Source organism: Malus domestica, chromosome 10 (assembly GCF_042453785.1).
Source record: "Malus domestica chromosome 10, GDT2T_hap1".
NCBI lineage: Eukaryota > Viridiplantae > Streptophyta > Magnoliopsida > Rosales > Rosaceae > Malus > Malus domestica.
The window spans coordinates 26,782,605-26,799,260 of record NC_091670.1 but is presented as its reverse complement, the minus strand read 5'-3'; the positions used below and the strand labels follow the sequence as shown (position 1 = coordinate 26,799,260).

Here is a 16,656-nt window from a genome sequence, read left to right as displayed (position 1 = left end):
AGTAAAAAATTATGTTAAAAATCTGTCGACGTCCGTGACGTCGAGTAGATCACTGTGGTATATTCATATACCCAAATTGAGCACCGTATGAGAAAGTTATTAAGGATTGTTGGTTAGGTGTTCAAATAACGTTTTATAGTTTTCGCATTAGGTGAAAATGTGAATTGATGATCCGACCGTTGGATGGTAATGAAATTTTAGGATGTTATCCTAGAGATATATTGTGGACATCTGGAAGTTATGGATTTAAAATCTGAGTGGCAGATCTTCCGGATCGATCAACGTAGTGACGTATTTTATATAAGTTATATATTCTATCGATATGAATTCTGAGGTTGGATTTGATTACTGTTCTAGGCGGCGATCGTCATGACGCCTTGGCGTATTGTGCTAGGGAGTTGTAGGGCGAACTCCAGGTGAGTGGGCAGTTTTGTTTTCCGTATATATATATATATATACTTAACGTTTTCCCAGAAATTGAAAATGCATGAAATTATGTTTAAAATGAAATGCATATGAGTTATGTGGAAAAACGGGAAGTGAAATACCATGCATAGAATTGATATGAAAAGTATATAGAAATGTGAGTTGAAATGCCATGCATGAATTAATATATGGTGAATATGTATGAATTGGTGCGGTGGACGCACAGGTAAGAATTGATTTATGATGCATATGTATGAATTGGTGCGGTGGACGCACAGGTAAGAATTGATTTATGATGCATATGTATGAAATGGTGCGGTGGACGCACAGATGAGTATTTAATTACTGTTATGATGATGATGATATATATTGAGCTCAAATCCTGCACCATGGTTTAGTGCTTATAGTATTCACCGCATCGCACGCTCGCCTTGGATCCAAGTAGATGCTAGTCGTACAGTCCACGCGGAGTGGGTACGACAGACCAGTCGCGAGAGTGTTAGTGAGATTCCGACTGGTGGGTGACCTTAGATTATGTGCACAGATGATTTATGAGAAGCACTAGAGCGTAACTTGTGTGCAGAAGGCCGGACGGGTCACAGAGGTGACTCCGGTAGAGTGATAATGATAGATTTTGAGCTCTAGGTTCAACCGTATAGGGCTATTAGAGGGCCTACGGTTGATTACTTTCTTGCACCTGATATGATTATGTTGATGCATTCATACCTTATTACTGTTGAGATGATGTGGCATGGCATAATTAATATGAGAAATGTTGAGATGACATGGCATGGCATGATTGATAAAGAGATAATGTTGAGATAGTAAAAATGAAGTTTTGAGAATATATATGTATATTTATATTTTACATTTCTGGGAAAGTATACAGGTTTTACGGAGAGGGGTTACAACGTTTTGAGAAATGTTTGGATTTGGAAAAGAATTGTTTTACTGACCCACTCAATTTTGGTTTTGCGCCCCTCCAGGTTCAGGAATCACAAAGGTGTGGTGACTACGAGGAATTCGACGGTGTTCTGACATATTGGACAAAATTAGGACTCACCTTCGGGTGTATCAATTTAAATTGTATCTTAAAGCTTCCGTACTGTGCAAATGGTTACGTCACTCTCACGTGACGGCCAGCATGCCCTCCTTCGGGACGGGGTGTGTCAGTTGGTATCAGAGCATGGTTGCAATCTTGGACATCTTGAGAAGTTTCTAGTGAATTCTGTCAGAACTACACCGCCTCGTAGCAAGCCACGTAGTTAGAGGAATTTAGTCTCCCTAATATAGCGGTTTAGGGGAAACTATTATTATGGTGATTCAGTATATTATCAAAAGGGACATTTTAAGACGGGTTATGAGTTGAATTTGAATCACCTTATGAAATGATGAACCTGAGGGAACGAAGTGACGGTTTAACCAATTGGAAAAGATGTTTTAGATTATGCAAGTCAAAGGAAATTTCCTTCTGACAAAGGGTCGAGACGACTACCTGGTTTTGGTTATGAATTTGTATCCTGGTGGAAACAGGAGTATGATTTGTTGTCACCGGAGGAACAGTCGATTGAGAATTGTTTAAGGACTTGTTTAAGGAAAAGTTTATCCCTCCGGCATTTATCGATGGTAGTAAACAAGAGTTTACAAATATGAGACAAGGTAGGTGATGATCGAGGGATATTATAGAAAGTTTTCAGACTAGCCTCGTTTCCATCCAGATATTACTGTTAATTTGGTTGAGGTGTTATGTTGTTTATGCTGGATAGTAAGAAAAAAACGGCGTTCTTTGGGTGACCACTATCCATTGTAGTTCTTATCAGGAGTATGCTAGATGTTGTTGAATCTTGAGGACTCTGAGAACATGAGCAACGAGAATAAAGAAGAATAAGAAATGAATGGGAATTAAAAGAAGACGATAAAGTTAATGATTCGTCATATCAAGGATATAGAAAGATTTAGAGCTTCGAAAGAAGTGAAGCTAGAGTTAATTCTTCTAGCTGAGGTTTTAATGTCGCTGGTCAGAATAAAAGTGATGGATATACTGGTAATCCCAGATATTTGAGACAAGGTGTCTCGAGTAAAGGAAATGTACCTTGTGCTGCAGGTACAAAAATTAACACTTTGGGAAGTGTGAAATTAATGAATGTGTTTATGTGAACAGAGGGGACACAGAATTGTGAATCGTCCCTAGAATCAGTTGTACTCAATAATTTTCCATGATATCATAGTGTCGATTCAGAAGAGTTATAAACTTAGTAGTTTGGTCGGATTGACTGTGAGTACAGAGAGATTTGATGAGTTATATGTTCAGCCGTACAGGCCACGAGAAGTGGATTCGATTGACACATGCGAAATTTGTGAGTTATAGGCTCGGCCGTACCGACCACGCGGAGTGGATCCGGCCGACGTATTATTGAGATAAGAGTTGAATCAACCGTATTGGTCATTCTAGTTGACTTCGGCTGATATATTTCTTATTATGTATGTTATTACCTAGAGAGTAGTAAATAAATGTAGTTGAGACGAGTGTATGTATTTTGCATTGAGTGACAAAATAGTATTATTATATCTTCGAGAGTTGTTGCTTACTTATCGAGACAACGATGATTTATCAGTATTGCGGGCTGCAGACCGTAATATTAATAACTCATTCGTGGATTCGTTAAGCAAGCAACCCGGTAGATTATTTTATGTTAGTATTGTACTTATTCAGAATGCTTAGTAGTAATAGAGTATGAATTGTGTCGGTTAAATTATTTCCATTAGATTGGTTGGTTATAATTGTGACTAGATGGATTGTTACGGGAAACCAGTCATTTTCCATCGATCTGGATGATCAGAGGTTACCTTAATGAGTGGGCATGCAAAGTGAAGTGAGTTCAGCCATTATTTATGCTGTGAAAGCAAAGAGATTGTTTTTGAAAGGCTGCCCAAAAATACTTAGTTCATGTGGTACTAAAGGATGTTGCTCGGAGAAGTGTGAAAAATGAAAAAGGGGTTAGACTTTTCTTGATGTCTTCCTTGAAAGTATACCTGGATTGCCTTCAGGCAGAGATATGAGGTTCACTATTGATTTGTTGCCAGGTATAAATTTATATTAAAGATTGGTTCATGATGAGTTAAGGGAATTGGAAATTCAGTTGAAAGAATTGGTTGATAAAAGTTTCATTCAACCTAGTACAACACTTTTGAGGAGCACCAGTTTGTTGGTGAGAAAGAAAATGGACTTAGGGATTGTTCATTGATTATAGACAATGGAATTGGTAACGATCGAGAACCGTTATCCATGGTGATGTACTGATGTTTATTTAACCAGCTCAGAAGTAATTGCGAAGATTCAAAGATTGAATTGAGATCTGGTTACTACCAATTGAATATTATAAGTGACGTTGATCATAAGATGGTTTCTGGACTTGTTATGGTCCTTATAAAGTTTGGTGATGCTATGTGGATACTCATGCGGTTTTATGAGTTGATGGATGAAGTATTCCAATAATGCCTTGATAATTGATATCATTTTCATTGAAGATATTCTGGCATATTCTGAGCCAGAGCAGAGCATGTAAACGTATTAAGTCGGTAGAACAAAGATTGGAAGAATGTCGATTGTATGCTAAGTTTAGCAAATGCGAATGTTGGATGAATCAAGCAGCATTTCTGGGATATGTTATATATTCTTAAGGTATTCAAGTGAATCCTTAAAAGGTAACAGAAATTAAAATTTGGAACAACCACGAGTCGTAATTGAGATTTGGAATTTCTTAGCTTACCAGGCTATCTTGGATGGTTGTGAAAGATTTTTCAGTCATTGCTTTGTCATTGACGAGACTGTTGAGAAAAGAGGTTAGGTATGAGTGGGAAGGAATTGTAAGCAAAGGATTTAACAACTGAAGTATTTCCTCACTCATGCACGTATTTTGGTATTCCCAAATAATAGTGGTAATCATAAATTTTTAGTGATGTTTCTTGAATGGTATTGGAGGCATGTTGATGCAAATGTTAGGGTGATTGCATACGTTTCACGATAAAAGGAACCTCATGAGATGAATTACCCTACGAGTGACTTGGAAGTCATGATTACCATTCTTGCTGTGAAGTTATGAAGGCATTATATTTGGTAAGAATGCAAGATTTTTACGAATCCAAAAAGTCTTCAATATCCATTACTCGGAAGGATTTTGATCTGAGGTAGCGAAGGTAAATTGAATTGTTTAATGTATATGATTGTACGACCAGGGTGATCGTAAAATTGTTCTAGCTGATACACTTGGTGAAAAGATTGCAGTAAGATTAATGTCTGGCACGTTTGCCAAGAGTATCATCTTGTGGATTGAAAACCAACGGAAGAAAAGTTAAGAATGGAAGATCGAGAAGAAGTTATACTTGTTAAATTTCAAGTTAGGCCTGTTTGGTAAGGTCGTACTCGAAACTTAAATGTTTGATGAGGAAATTTAAGAATTAACCAAGGCAGAGAAAGAAGGGAAAAAGAATGAGTACATGATTCGTGAATCAAATGGTATGTGGAGACAAGAAAACAAAAAGTATGTGCCTAATGCTAAGGATTTAAAGTAAGCAATTTTGGACGAAGTACATTGTTTAACTTCTGCAATATTCCAAAAGTAATAAGATTTATCATACCATTCGACATTTTTATTGGTCAACAGATTGAGGCAGAAAGAAATAAACCTTTGGATTGAGATAACTATTTTCTGTTTCGAAACGGAAATGGAAAGATATTACTTTGGACTATGTGTATAAGTTTTCTTGTACATAGGATGGTTATGATCGAATTTGAAGTGATAGTTGGTCAATGTACCCAGTTAGTACAATTACTCCAGTGCTGAGTAATAACTTTTTCCCAGACAGGGCAACGATACTTATTTGTTTTATGGAAAGAAGAATTGGTTTACGGAACTGCTGAGTTTCTTAAGTATGTTGGTTGTGCAGTTTCCGAAGTAACGCCATAAGGACCATGAAATGTGTCATGTGTGTCGATTTTTGCGGATTTGTGGATGGAATGCTTCTGGGTAAAGAAAGATTCCATCACGAAAGAGTTTTAGTAGACCCTGAGACTATGGATGAGTCTCCTCAAAGTATTCAGGTGATTAAGTTAACTTGAAGTAACCAAGAATGGCAAAAGAGATCAACAGATGGATATGCCACTAATTGAGTGTGCAAGGTAAATGGTTTGATATTTTTGGAATTTCACCATGAACAGAAATAGTAAGATTCAGAAAGGAAGATAAGATAAGACTTAAACACAACAGTCCGTTTTGATCACTAAGGGAATCGACGAAGTTGCATATAAGTTTGTGATGCCTTCAAAATTGGCTAAGGTGCATAATGCATTATATTTCGATGCGTTGTCACTAGGTGGCAGATTCGTCACATGGGATTCTGGTGCAACTATTTAGAATTCAATTGGATTCGACTTGATAAGGAACCAAGGACTACTTTGGATTGGGAAAAGAAGGTCCTGAGAATTAAGACAGAGTAAGGGGTAAAAGCTTTGTGAAGGAAATCATTCAGTAGAAAATTATGTTGGAGAAAAAGAATCGAATGAGAGAGATTTACCCGAGGCTATTGTATGAGTATAGATGATTTAGTTGGTTGCTGGAATTTCGGGGACGAAATTCTATAAGGAGGGGAGATTGTCATAGCCCGTCCCGGAATTTTTAATTCCGAGGACATGAAATTACGAAAATGCCCCCAATACGTGACTAAGGTATAATTTTTACGTTCGTTATATCTAAGCTCCTAAAATTTGGTAAGTAGAGTGGAGACTTAGACTTAAATTTTATGTTAGAATTTGTAGTTGGGGATTGGGTAGGATCCCACACCCCTCAATTCTCTCCCTCTTTCCCGTACCCTGTCTCTCTCTCTCTCTCCTCCCTCACAATCTCTCATTCTCCGTCTCTCTCCCTCACTCTCGAACGTACGGACCACCACCATATAACCCTGAAACTTCATGGATCGAGGGTTTTGAAGGCACCATCGTGCTTGTGAGGACTCCACGAACTCAAAGACACCATTTTCAGGTAAGGAATCCTTTGTTTTCACGTTGAAAACTCGAGGTCCGAGTTTGGCACTATTCATGAACTTTTTGTTGGTTGATTTTTAGGACAATCCAAGCTCATAGTGAGCTTAGTGAGGTCCCAAGGAAGCTCGGAGTGCTTCGTTGGAAGGATTTGGACGTCGGGATCACGAGGGTTAAGTTTGGCCGGTTTTGCTTGGATTTTTCCGGTGAGATTTAGTTGTTTTTGAAGCTTAAAAGTAGTATATTGTGATTCTAAATGTTGAGGGCTTTAAATTGATATATTATACGAAGAAAATGGTTGAGAAACGAAGGAGAACGAAGCATTTGAAAATTCCCCAGTTTTCCGGCCACCGGAAAAACCAGTCCGGCGAACTCGCGAGGAAGAAGGTGCGCGTGGGCGCGCGTGGAACCGTGCCTTCCTTGGCGCGTGGGGGCGCGTGCTACAGTAAAAAATTATGTTAAAAATCTGTCGACGTCCGTGACGTCGAGTAGATCACTGTGGTATATTCATATACCCAAATTGAGCACCGTATGAGAAAGTTATTAAGGATTGTTGGTTAGGTGTTCAAATAACGTTTTATAGTTTTCGCATTAGGTGAAAATGTGAATTGATGATCCGACCGTTGGATGGTAATGAAATTTTAGGATGTTATCCTAGAGATATATTGTGGACATCTGGAAGTTATGGATTTAAAATCTGAGTGGCAGATCTTCCGGATCGATCAACGTAGTGACGTATTTTATATAAGTTATATATTCTATCGATATGAATTCTGAGGTTGGATTTGATTACTGTTCTAGGCGGCGATCGTCATGACGCCTTGGCGTATTGTGCTAGGGAGTTGTAGGGCGAACTCCAGGTGAGTGGGCAGTTTTGTTTTCCGTATATATATATATATATACTTAACGTTTTCCCAGAAATTGAAAATGCATGAAATTATGTTTAAAATGAAATGCATATGAGTTATGTGGAAAAACGGGAAGTGAAATACCATGCATAGAATTGATATGAAAAGTATATAGAAATGTGAGTTGAAATGCCATGCATGAATTAATATATGGTGAATATGTATGAATTGGTGCGGTGGACGCACAGGTAAGAATTGATTTATGATGCATATGTATGAATTGGTGCGGTGGACGCACAGGTAAGAATTGATTTATGATGCATATGTATGAAATGGTGCGGTGGACGCACAGATGAGTATTTAATTACTGTTATGATGATGATGATATATATTGAGCTCAAATCCTGCACCATGGTTTAGTGCTTATAGTATTCACCGCATCGCACGCTCGCCTTGGATCCAAGTAGATGCTAGTCGTACAGTCCACGCGGAGTGGGTACGACAGACCAGTCGCGAGAGTGTTAGTGAGATTCCGACTGGTGGGTGACCTTAGATTATGTGCACAGATGATTTATGAGAAGCACTAGAGCGTAACTTGTGTGCAGAAGGCCGGACGGGTCACAGAGGTGACTCCGGTAGAGTGATAATGATAGATTTTGAGCTCTAGGTTCAACCGTATAGGGCTATTAGAGGGCCTACGGTTGATTACTTTCTTGCACCTGATATGATTATGTTGATGCATTCATACCTTATTACTGTTGAGATGATGTGGCATGGCATAATTAATATGAGAAATGTTGAGATGACATGGCATGGCATGATTGATAAAGAGATAATGTTGAGATAGTAAAAATGAAGTTTTGAGAATATATATGTATATTTATATTTTACATTTCTGGGAAAGTATACAGGTTTTACGGAGAGGGGTTACAACGTTTTGAGAAATGTTTGGATTTGGAAAAGAATTGTTTTACTGACCCACTCAATTTTGGTTTTGCGCCCCTCCAGGTTCAGGAATCACAAAGGTGTGGTGACTACGAGGAATTCGACGGTGTTCTGACATATTGGACAAAATTAGGACTCACCTTCGGGTGTATCAATTTAAATTGTATCTTAAAGCTTCCGTACTGTGCAAATGGTTACGTCACTCTCACGTGACGGCCAGCATGCCCTCCTTCGGGACGGGGTGTGTCACTGGAGCTGCATCCTTTGATGCCCAAAAAAAAAGTTAAAATTATCACATAAACCCAACTCCTCAAAGATCCCCCGTGCACCCATTTCCATTCCAACTTCCTCCCTCACTTTATTCTTATCATTTTCGTTGTCACCTTATGTATTCATGTATATAAGGGCTTGATTTAGTTATCCAAGAGTACTTTTAATATTTATTAATGAAACGAATTCATTCATGGTAAAAAAAAAAAAAACAAGCATAAAGAAGAAGACATGCTCTCAACACATGAACCCATGCTACACAAACAGTAGCAATTAGCAGGAGGGCCTAGCAACAACAAAAAAATTGCAAACATGAAGAAAAAATTGCGACCCGGCAACAAAAAATTGAAGAAAAAATCGCATATTTTAATTTTAGAGGACTAAAATATAATTGGATTATGTCAAAGGGTTATGCAACTGAAGGATTGGTTGAGTGCTCTTTGCACGCGCCTTTAGTTAGGTTTTTTTTTACTTCATTAAATAAAGTTATAGAATGATTTTTGGTTAAAACTCAAAGTTTTGAAACAATTTTCATTAGTTTTCCTTTTTAACTTACTTTGGATTGCAATTGAACTCTTACATAACTTGTTTCCCTATTTACCCTCACCGGTTAGGCTAGACTAAAGATGTGTGAATATACGTGCATTTTACTGTAGTGATAAAAAGTAATATTGCATATGCACCCTAGTGTGAACATGTACGATGAATATGGGCGAATACATGGATCTCATGTTATATGTCCTAGATTATTGACCATATTTTTATGCACCATTTGTTAGGTGGAAGATACCTTTCTCACCCTACGTTAATACATACAAATAATTGTATGTAAAGAAACGAAAAACAGAGGAGCTGACAATGAAAATGCTCATAATAGTCAAATGAAGATGGGAGTGCCGGAGTGGGGCAACATTTATGTCATGTCCATATACGAGTAAGTGGAATAAGAAAGTGAAATTGAATTCCGACAACGACGTCTACTCTGATGCTATTAAATATTGAGAAATAAAAAATTTGGTGGGACTCATGCAAATTCTATTCTCTCAAAAGAGAAAAAAAAATCGAAAATTAAAAGAATTACAACTTTTCTAACAAAATTAAAATAAAATAAAATTTCACCAAAAGATAAATAAACAAACAAGAATTAGCATATAAAATAGATTACTAGAATATGGACATTTTAGTAATCAGATTGATTTTTATTCTGATTTATTTGAATAAGTAAACAACTTATATGGTTTAGTTCTTCAAAAATCTGATGTGTATGATGAAAAAAAAGATATACATTTTATAACATTAGTGAATTCAAATTTCCAAACACCACAACAATACGAAGCACGGAAAAATTAGTCAGGCTAGTCAAGCTTTGAAGTGAAAATTTAAACCCAAATTAAAGGGTTGGGTATATAATTATTTGTCTACGAGATGGGTGGCAAGGCCCATGATCAACGAAATGGGCTCAATCCAAAGTCCAACTTGTACTTTCCCGGAAAACAGAATCTGAAGGTCTGAACGACGAAGTAATTGACGATTGGGGGAACTCAGACATTTGGAAATCTCCCAGGAAAGAAAACATGGCTGCCAATTTCTGGACTTCGTCCCACTAGTATGCTCTTTTCGAACCCGGAATTGTTTCCCATGTTTCTGTTTTTTGTTTGCTTTGATTTTCGTAGGTTTTGATCATGTGGTTCTGTTTTTTGTTTCACGCAGCAAACAGCTTTTGGATCAGGAAGACGTGGATGTCGTATCCCCGCTTGATAGAGAGAAGGGCATCACTCTTGAAGATTTCAAGCTCATAAAGATGCAAATGGCTAGCTGTATTTCCTCTCTCTCTCTCTCTCTCTCTCTCTCTCTCTCTCTCTCTCCCCATGTTGTGTTTTTTATTTGTATGAACTGGGTTTTTGTTGTCCTTTTTTGTGTGGATTTTGAATGTGTTTTCCAGCTTGGGTTTTTGTTATTTGTTGAATTGGTACGTTTCTGTTGAACTTTCTTGGTTTCGTTTGAGCTTCTTATGCCCTTCCATTTATGAACTTCATTAGATATGACTCGGCGGCTGCATTTGAATTTCGCATACTAATCGATACAAAAGATTTAAAATTTAATATTTCAGCTATAGTTAATCAGAGCGTTGGGATGAACAGAACTACTTAAATCCTCCGACCGGTTAAATTTACAGATTCTAGTTTCATCATGATAGAAGGAATTCGGAATAGTACTATGGATTTCCAGACGTGCTTAATTGGGAATTATGGTCTGGTTAATGTTTGGAAAGACTGTAACTTTTAACAGGATTCGTCGAGAATTCTTAAATGATGAAATGCAATCTACCTTTGGACTTTTTCACCTCAATTGAAACAATAGAAGAAAAAAATTGTTCTTCTGTCACGTGGTGGTGTGTGTGTTGCTCCACTAGAGTAATTTCCCTTAGAAGTTGTCATATTGTGCGTTGGTGTTCTTGGCTTGTGTTTTCTTTCTTGAAGCGATGGGACTCTCCGCCATAGAGCTTCTGCTGCAAGATTACTGTATGTTGCTCACATACACATGCATAATACTGCTGATCGCTCACTATGTTTTTCATATCTGCTGTACTATAAATTATTCATTTTTTGCTCTTTTTCCATTTCCTTTCTTTCAGATATATCAAAATTGGCCCAACATGTAAAAGTGAGACAAAGGTCGGGCTAATTTCCTCATCTACTTTATGTTAGGAAAATTCTTAATTCACCTCTGCCTATCTATCTGATTTCTTATTACTGTTTTCAGGGTAGTAGCTACCGCAGTTACATATATGAGACGAGTGTACACCAAGTACGTTAACTAATTATCTTATTGTAGGAGAAATGCTCAGTCACTAGCTTGGTTTATTCCTTATTTTTGGTTGTTCTCTTCTGATAGTCGGAGTCCTGAGATTGTTAAACTTAACCCCCAAATCCTTCCTTTCATAATTGAGTTCATATCTGTTAAGTTTCTCATTTCTTTAGCTAAGCTACGTTTTTTTGCCTCTGAACTGATTATCACAATAACTACTAACCAAGGCATATCCTCGACTTATTGATTGTCAATCATGATTATACCTGCCTGTTGTTTGCTTGTTTTCATCTGCATATAGTTCACCCTGCTTATAGATCACATGTTTAGATGGGTGTTTGAACTTATCAAATTTCTAGTACTTATTCCCCCAAAAGGTTCAGTGCAATATATGCATACATATGGATGTTCAATCTTTATTCTATTATGGTTGCTTGTTCCGATGTGTTGTATTCTGGGTTCACAACGCAATTATGTCTCAATTCACTATACAGTTATTGTTGACATTCCCTTCTTTGGGCTTGCCGTTTAGTAGTCTATCGTTGCAGGACTTTGAATTTTAGATGTGATTTTTCTTTCCAAGCATAACGTCTCGTTATTGCTTCAGGAAGAGTATGTCTGAGTATGATCCACGTCTTGTAGCTCCAACCTGCCTGTACCTGGCATCAAAAGCAGAAGAAAGCACAGTGCAAGCTAAACTTCTAGTATTTTACATAAAAAGGATTTGTAAGTATTGGTTGCTGAAAACAATAGATTCCTTTCTCCAATTTTTGTTATGATTTACTTGTTGTCGTTCTATTTATTATGGGTGGTGCTATCTGCACACCTCTTTTACCTCCCACACACCCTCTTAATTTCCGGCCGTCAGATCGAATGAATTGAAGAGGATCAAAGGGCAAAAATTAACAAAGGGTATGTGGTAAGTAAAAATGGGTGTGTGGATAGCACCACCCCTTATTATTGAAGCACTGACGGACAATCTGAAACATTTCTTTTACAGATACCGATGATAAGTATAGATATGAGATCAAAGACATACTTGAAATGGAAATGAAGATTTTAGAAGCTCTCAACTATTATCTGGTTGTATACCATCCTTATCGCTCATTGTCTCAGTAAGTACTTTTTCTGTCAGTGTTGATGAACGGATGATTGCGGAGATGAAAATCTCTTTATCTGATTAGTTCCCCCTTGATAGCGCTTTCTTTCTAAGTACAGTAATTTTCTCTTTTGTCCCTCCATTATTACTTTAAAACAATTTCACTCCATTTCTTTCCAGGTTGCTTCAGGATGCAGGCTTAAACAATATAAGTATGACTGAGTTAACTTGGTAAGTGCCCAATCTACCAAGTGGTTTATTTTCGAACATTGTTATACGTATCTGACTGTTTACCTAGCGGCTATTTATTTATTTATACATCATCTTCAGAAACCCGCAACTCGTAACCTTGTTATTAGGACTTTGTGTCTCTAGGGCACTGCTTGTTGTCAAGGAGTTTTAATACAGAAATGCCTCTTTGGTGTTTCTGATAAATGAATATTTGTATTTATACATTCTCGCGCTCTCTAGAACTTAAACGTGAGGTAACCTTGACATTTTTGATATACACAGGGGAGTTGTAAATGACACTTACAAGATGGACCTTGCACTTGTACATCCTCCACACCTGATTGCTTTAGCTTGCATATACATTGCTAGCGTGCTTAGAGATAAAGATACCACAGCATGGTTTGAAGAGCTTCGTGTGGACATGAATGTGGTGAGTCTTCCTGATGTTTCTGCATCATTTCCTTATGATTATCTATAAAAACATAAAAAGACCTTTTGTCTGTTTAAGGCGCAACCCTACTTGGGTTCGTCATTTGATTGCAAATGCTGATTTCGTTTACAACGTCTGGCTATGCATTTGTTAAAGTAAAACCCTCCTGGCCTTTGTTACTTGATATTTGGAGCATTGATCGGGAAGTTCTGTACAAATGGCTTGAAACTGGGGAAAAAATATAGTTGCGTTTGGTCCGGCATGCGCACCGGCAATGCCACTTGTACATTATTGTATAACGTGGTAAAAGATTATTTGTTTCTGCATTTAGCATATCATCTTACTCTTGAGGGATCTGTTTATAAATCAAGTTTCTCTGACCATACTCTAGAGTTGGTAATAACAAGTAAGTGTAGCGCTTTCTTTCTGTTCGTACCCTGGGAATTAATTATAACGCATACTTTGACAGGTGAAAAACATATCAATGGAGATACTAGATTTCTACGAAAACCAACGAACGATCCCAGATGAGAGGTTTAATTCTGCTCTCAATAAGCTTCCCCACAAATCATAGATGGCCGGAGAAGGCTAACGCTACTGAGAAACCATCGCCGGTCAATGTATGAAGAACTCTATCAATGGATCTTTCACCCTCCCGGAAGTGCAATAATGTTGTATAAATCAGAAAGATTCCGTTGTAAGTAACCTATCATGTAAGATTCTTATTAGGGAACTTTAATGAAAAGCACCTGGTACTGTTCACTTTAACGAAAAACCACATTTTTACATTAAAAAGTCAATCCTGTTACTATTCATTTTACCCTTTATTTTGTCCTTATCATTAAAACTCAAAGTTTTCAAGCCCTTTTCATTAGTTTTCCTTTCTTATTATGGGTTTTCAAGAAGTTGGGTGGATCAATCGGTCTATCATTTCCAACATTTCGATGAACATTTTGAGCTGCATTAGGGTTTTCTCTGGCGTGATTGATACATTTTTCTACAGACATTACTTCCAACATTTCATCACTGCCAATATTACACAAAAAAAAAAAAAAAAAGAAGCCACTCACAAAGGCAACGTATGATTTCGTTGCTAAAGGGGAGGACTAAGATGGGAAATTCCCGATACAGCATGATCGGTGGAGATCTAGCATGTGCCATGGTGCATAAAAATAATTGTTTTCCGCCACTATGGTACCATAAGACACTTCTGTAAACCTTCAAAGTGTGAATAAAAACATGAAACTGCAACAAGACTTGAAGTTCAATTGGCTCCGTATCCTACATTCCAATTCGCAAATGACTCTTTCATACACAATATCGCTTGCATAAAAAAAAAACATGATCCCGTTTGAAATTGGACTAAGATGGGGAGATTTGGGAGGTAAGGCCATCTCCAACTGAATAAGGGTCAAATGACTCATTTTAGCCCTATAACCCTCCAAGGAATTAATATTTTAATGAACAGTGTCAAGTCATATTTCTTACCATCTCCAACCGAGAGGCCATAGGGCCTATGCCAAACATAGCCCTGTGACAAAAAACCATCTTCAACCGACGAGGCCAAAGGATCATATGGCCAAACATAATTTATTATTTTAATTTAAAAACTACAACAACTTAAATTTAAAGTCTATAATCATCATCAACATCATCATCTGCCATTGTAGGATTATAATCGAAGGTAAACAATTGCCGTCGGGCCATAATTCCCCTTTTTTTCTTATCAAAATAAGCCTTACTCATTGGAGTGTAATCCGAAGTTTTCCTTTGCATATTCCTGTCATCCATCTCTTCTTATATTTGTATGGCCCGTTCTTCATGCCTACGGTTCATTTCTTCTGCGGCAATGCCATTTTGCTCGGCCATTAATCACAAAGAGGCCGCAATTTCATGTTGAAAGGCGTAATCATCCTTTGCCTTGCCCTTTTCCTTCAATTTTCGGGCTTTGTTTCATCCCATAACCCTAGATATGAAACCTTCACCCTGAGACGAATTTTCTACCCTTGTTTCCATCTTCATCGCCATCTGCAATTGAGAATGCATTTCCAAACACCAGTGTAGGACCTACTCTATGTTGAGGTGGATCTTCAAATAACACCCACCCTTTGCAAATTTCCCAACAACCATGATGCTGAAAGGTTTTAAGTTGTCTTCCATATACAATTCCTCCACTTGGTGTACCTAGAAAATATAATTACAAAAATTAAAGAAAATTAATTTATGAAATTAAATGTAATATAATTTGTTTGTACCATACTTAGGGCCTCCGTATTTAGATCTCGTATAAATACTCGGGGGACTCAAATGTAATTATGTAATAAATGAAGGGGCAAATATGTAATAAGTGAGAAGCCCTTATTCTATGTGAGAACTCCTCACTCTCCTCATTTGAAGAGGCCAATTCTTAGGCCTGAGATCCTCATAGCCTCACTCTCACATTCAGAGAGGCTCATCCTCACATACAGAGGCTCTCTCCCTCACAATCCTCTCAGAGAAATACAATATCATTGTGGACGTAGCCCAAACATTGGGGTGAATCATGATACATCTTGTGTTATTTACTTTCTTGCAGATTCACGGTCGAATTTACGTTGTTCCAATACCCCTCCGATTTTGTGCATCAACATTTGACGCCGTCTGTGGGAATCGACACGAAAAGTTATGTCGGTTATTTCATTTTTTTTCACCTCCACCGTGAATCTGCAGAAACCCAAGAACCAAACACCTACACAATCACTGCAAAACCCATGTCTTCCGCTTCAGCTCTCACGGCGGCATCGATGGAAACACAATCACATTCTTTCCCTCTCTCTCTTTACTTTTTGGCAGAAATTCAGAGAATTGAAGTGTGAGAAACAAACCCACTAAATCTCTCAAGACACCCTCTTTCTTGATCTCCACCAAAAACCCAAAACCGAACCAACCTCCCCCAGCTCACTCTCTCTCTAGATTCAGTTCTCATTCTTCATAGCTCTCTGCAAGTGCAATGCAAAGCCGATTCAAGCTCAAGCTCTTGAACATTTTCCGATCCTTATTCGGCTCCTGCAGGACCCGAAACTTATCAGACGAGATCGAAAAAGCCCTGTGCTTGCCTGAGAACCAACAAGACTTGCATGCTGCCGAGCCACGGCCTAAGCAGTTGCCGCATCGATAGTTTCCTTCCATTTGCAGACCCAAATGCTCCAATTTAAATTAGTCCACTATCTCTACCAAAGACGCCATGCTTCCAAGATGCCATGCCGCCTCATGGTCACCAGCCCGGGTTCGTGTACCCATCTTATGGCTCTGCTTCTCGGGGAGAAATCTGGGAAAATTGGATTCGACCGCGAAGAAGAAAGATGCAGATCAGGAAGAAGGTCTGACCTCTCCCCTTCTGTTCACCTCGTATGCTCCAGTTGCTGGGGACCTCCATCCGCACGTGTGCCAGCTCAACTGGAACCTGGGGAAATTGGGGCCGGAGTGAAAGACGCAGCTGGCACAAAAGCTAGGACTGCAGCTGAGACAGGTGACTGTGTGGTTCCAGAACCGTCGCGCTTGGTGGAAAACCAAGCAGCTCGAG

The 16,656-nt window shown here is 38.2% G+C and overlaps 1 protein-coding gene and 1 long non-coding RNA gene across 3 annotated transcripts; both read left to right on the top strand.

The window, feature by feature from the left end:
* Positions 1 to 349: 349 nt before the first annotated feature.
* On the top strand, positions 350 to 8,446 carry LOC139189042 (uncharacterized). Its single transcript, XR_011572518.1, has 3 exons — positions 350 to 416; positions 7,265 to 7,323; positions 8,320 to 8,446. It is a non-coding gene; the product is annotated as an uncharacterized lncRNA (long non-coding RNA).
* A 1,465-nt stretch (positions 8,447 to 9,911) lies between these two features.
* LOC103413641 (cyclin-C1-2-like) lies at positions 9,912 to 13,869 on the top strand. 2 transcript variants are annotated; one of them, XM_029109885.2, is made up of 9 exons: positions 9,912 to 10,132; positions 10,237 to 10,343; positions 11,162 to 11,201; positions 11,290 to 11,334; positions 11,942 to 12,060; positions 12,335 to 12,449; positions 12,614 to 12,664; positions 12,947 to 13,094; positions 13,564 to 13,869. In XM_029109885.2, the coding sequence occupies exons 1-9, from the start codon at positions 10,101 to 10,103 to the stop codon at positions 13,666 to 13,668; spliced, it is 762 nt and encodes a 253-aa protein (XP_028965718.1). In that variant the 5' UTR covers positions 9,912 to 10,100; the 3' UTR covers positions 13,669 to 13,869. The 2 variants fall into 2 exon arrangements, with proteins under 2 accessions (XP_028965718.1, XP_028965719.1); XM_029109886.2 differs by having other exon boundaries at positions 10,044 to 10,132; positions 10,237 to 11,048.
* Positions 13,870 to 16,656: the final 2,787 nt, after the last annotated feature.

Bases quoted from the DNA above. Each gene is read 5' to 3' on its own strand.
- LOC103413641 (XM_029109885.2), top strand. From the start codon at position 10,101: ATGGCTGCCAATTTCTGGACTTCGTCCCACTA. The intron at 10,133-10,236 runs GTATGCTCTTTT...TGTTTCACGCAG, and splicing joins TTCTGGACTTCGTCCCACTA to CAAACAGCTTTTGGATCAGG. The intron at 11,335-11,941 runs GTACGTTAACTA...TTATTGCTTCAG, and splicing joins ATGAGACGAGTGTACACCAA to GAAGAGTATGTCTGAGTATG.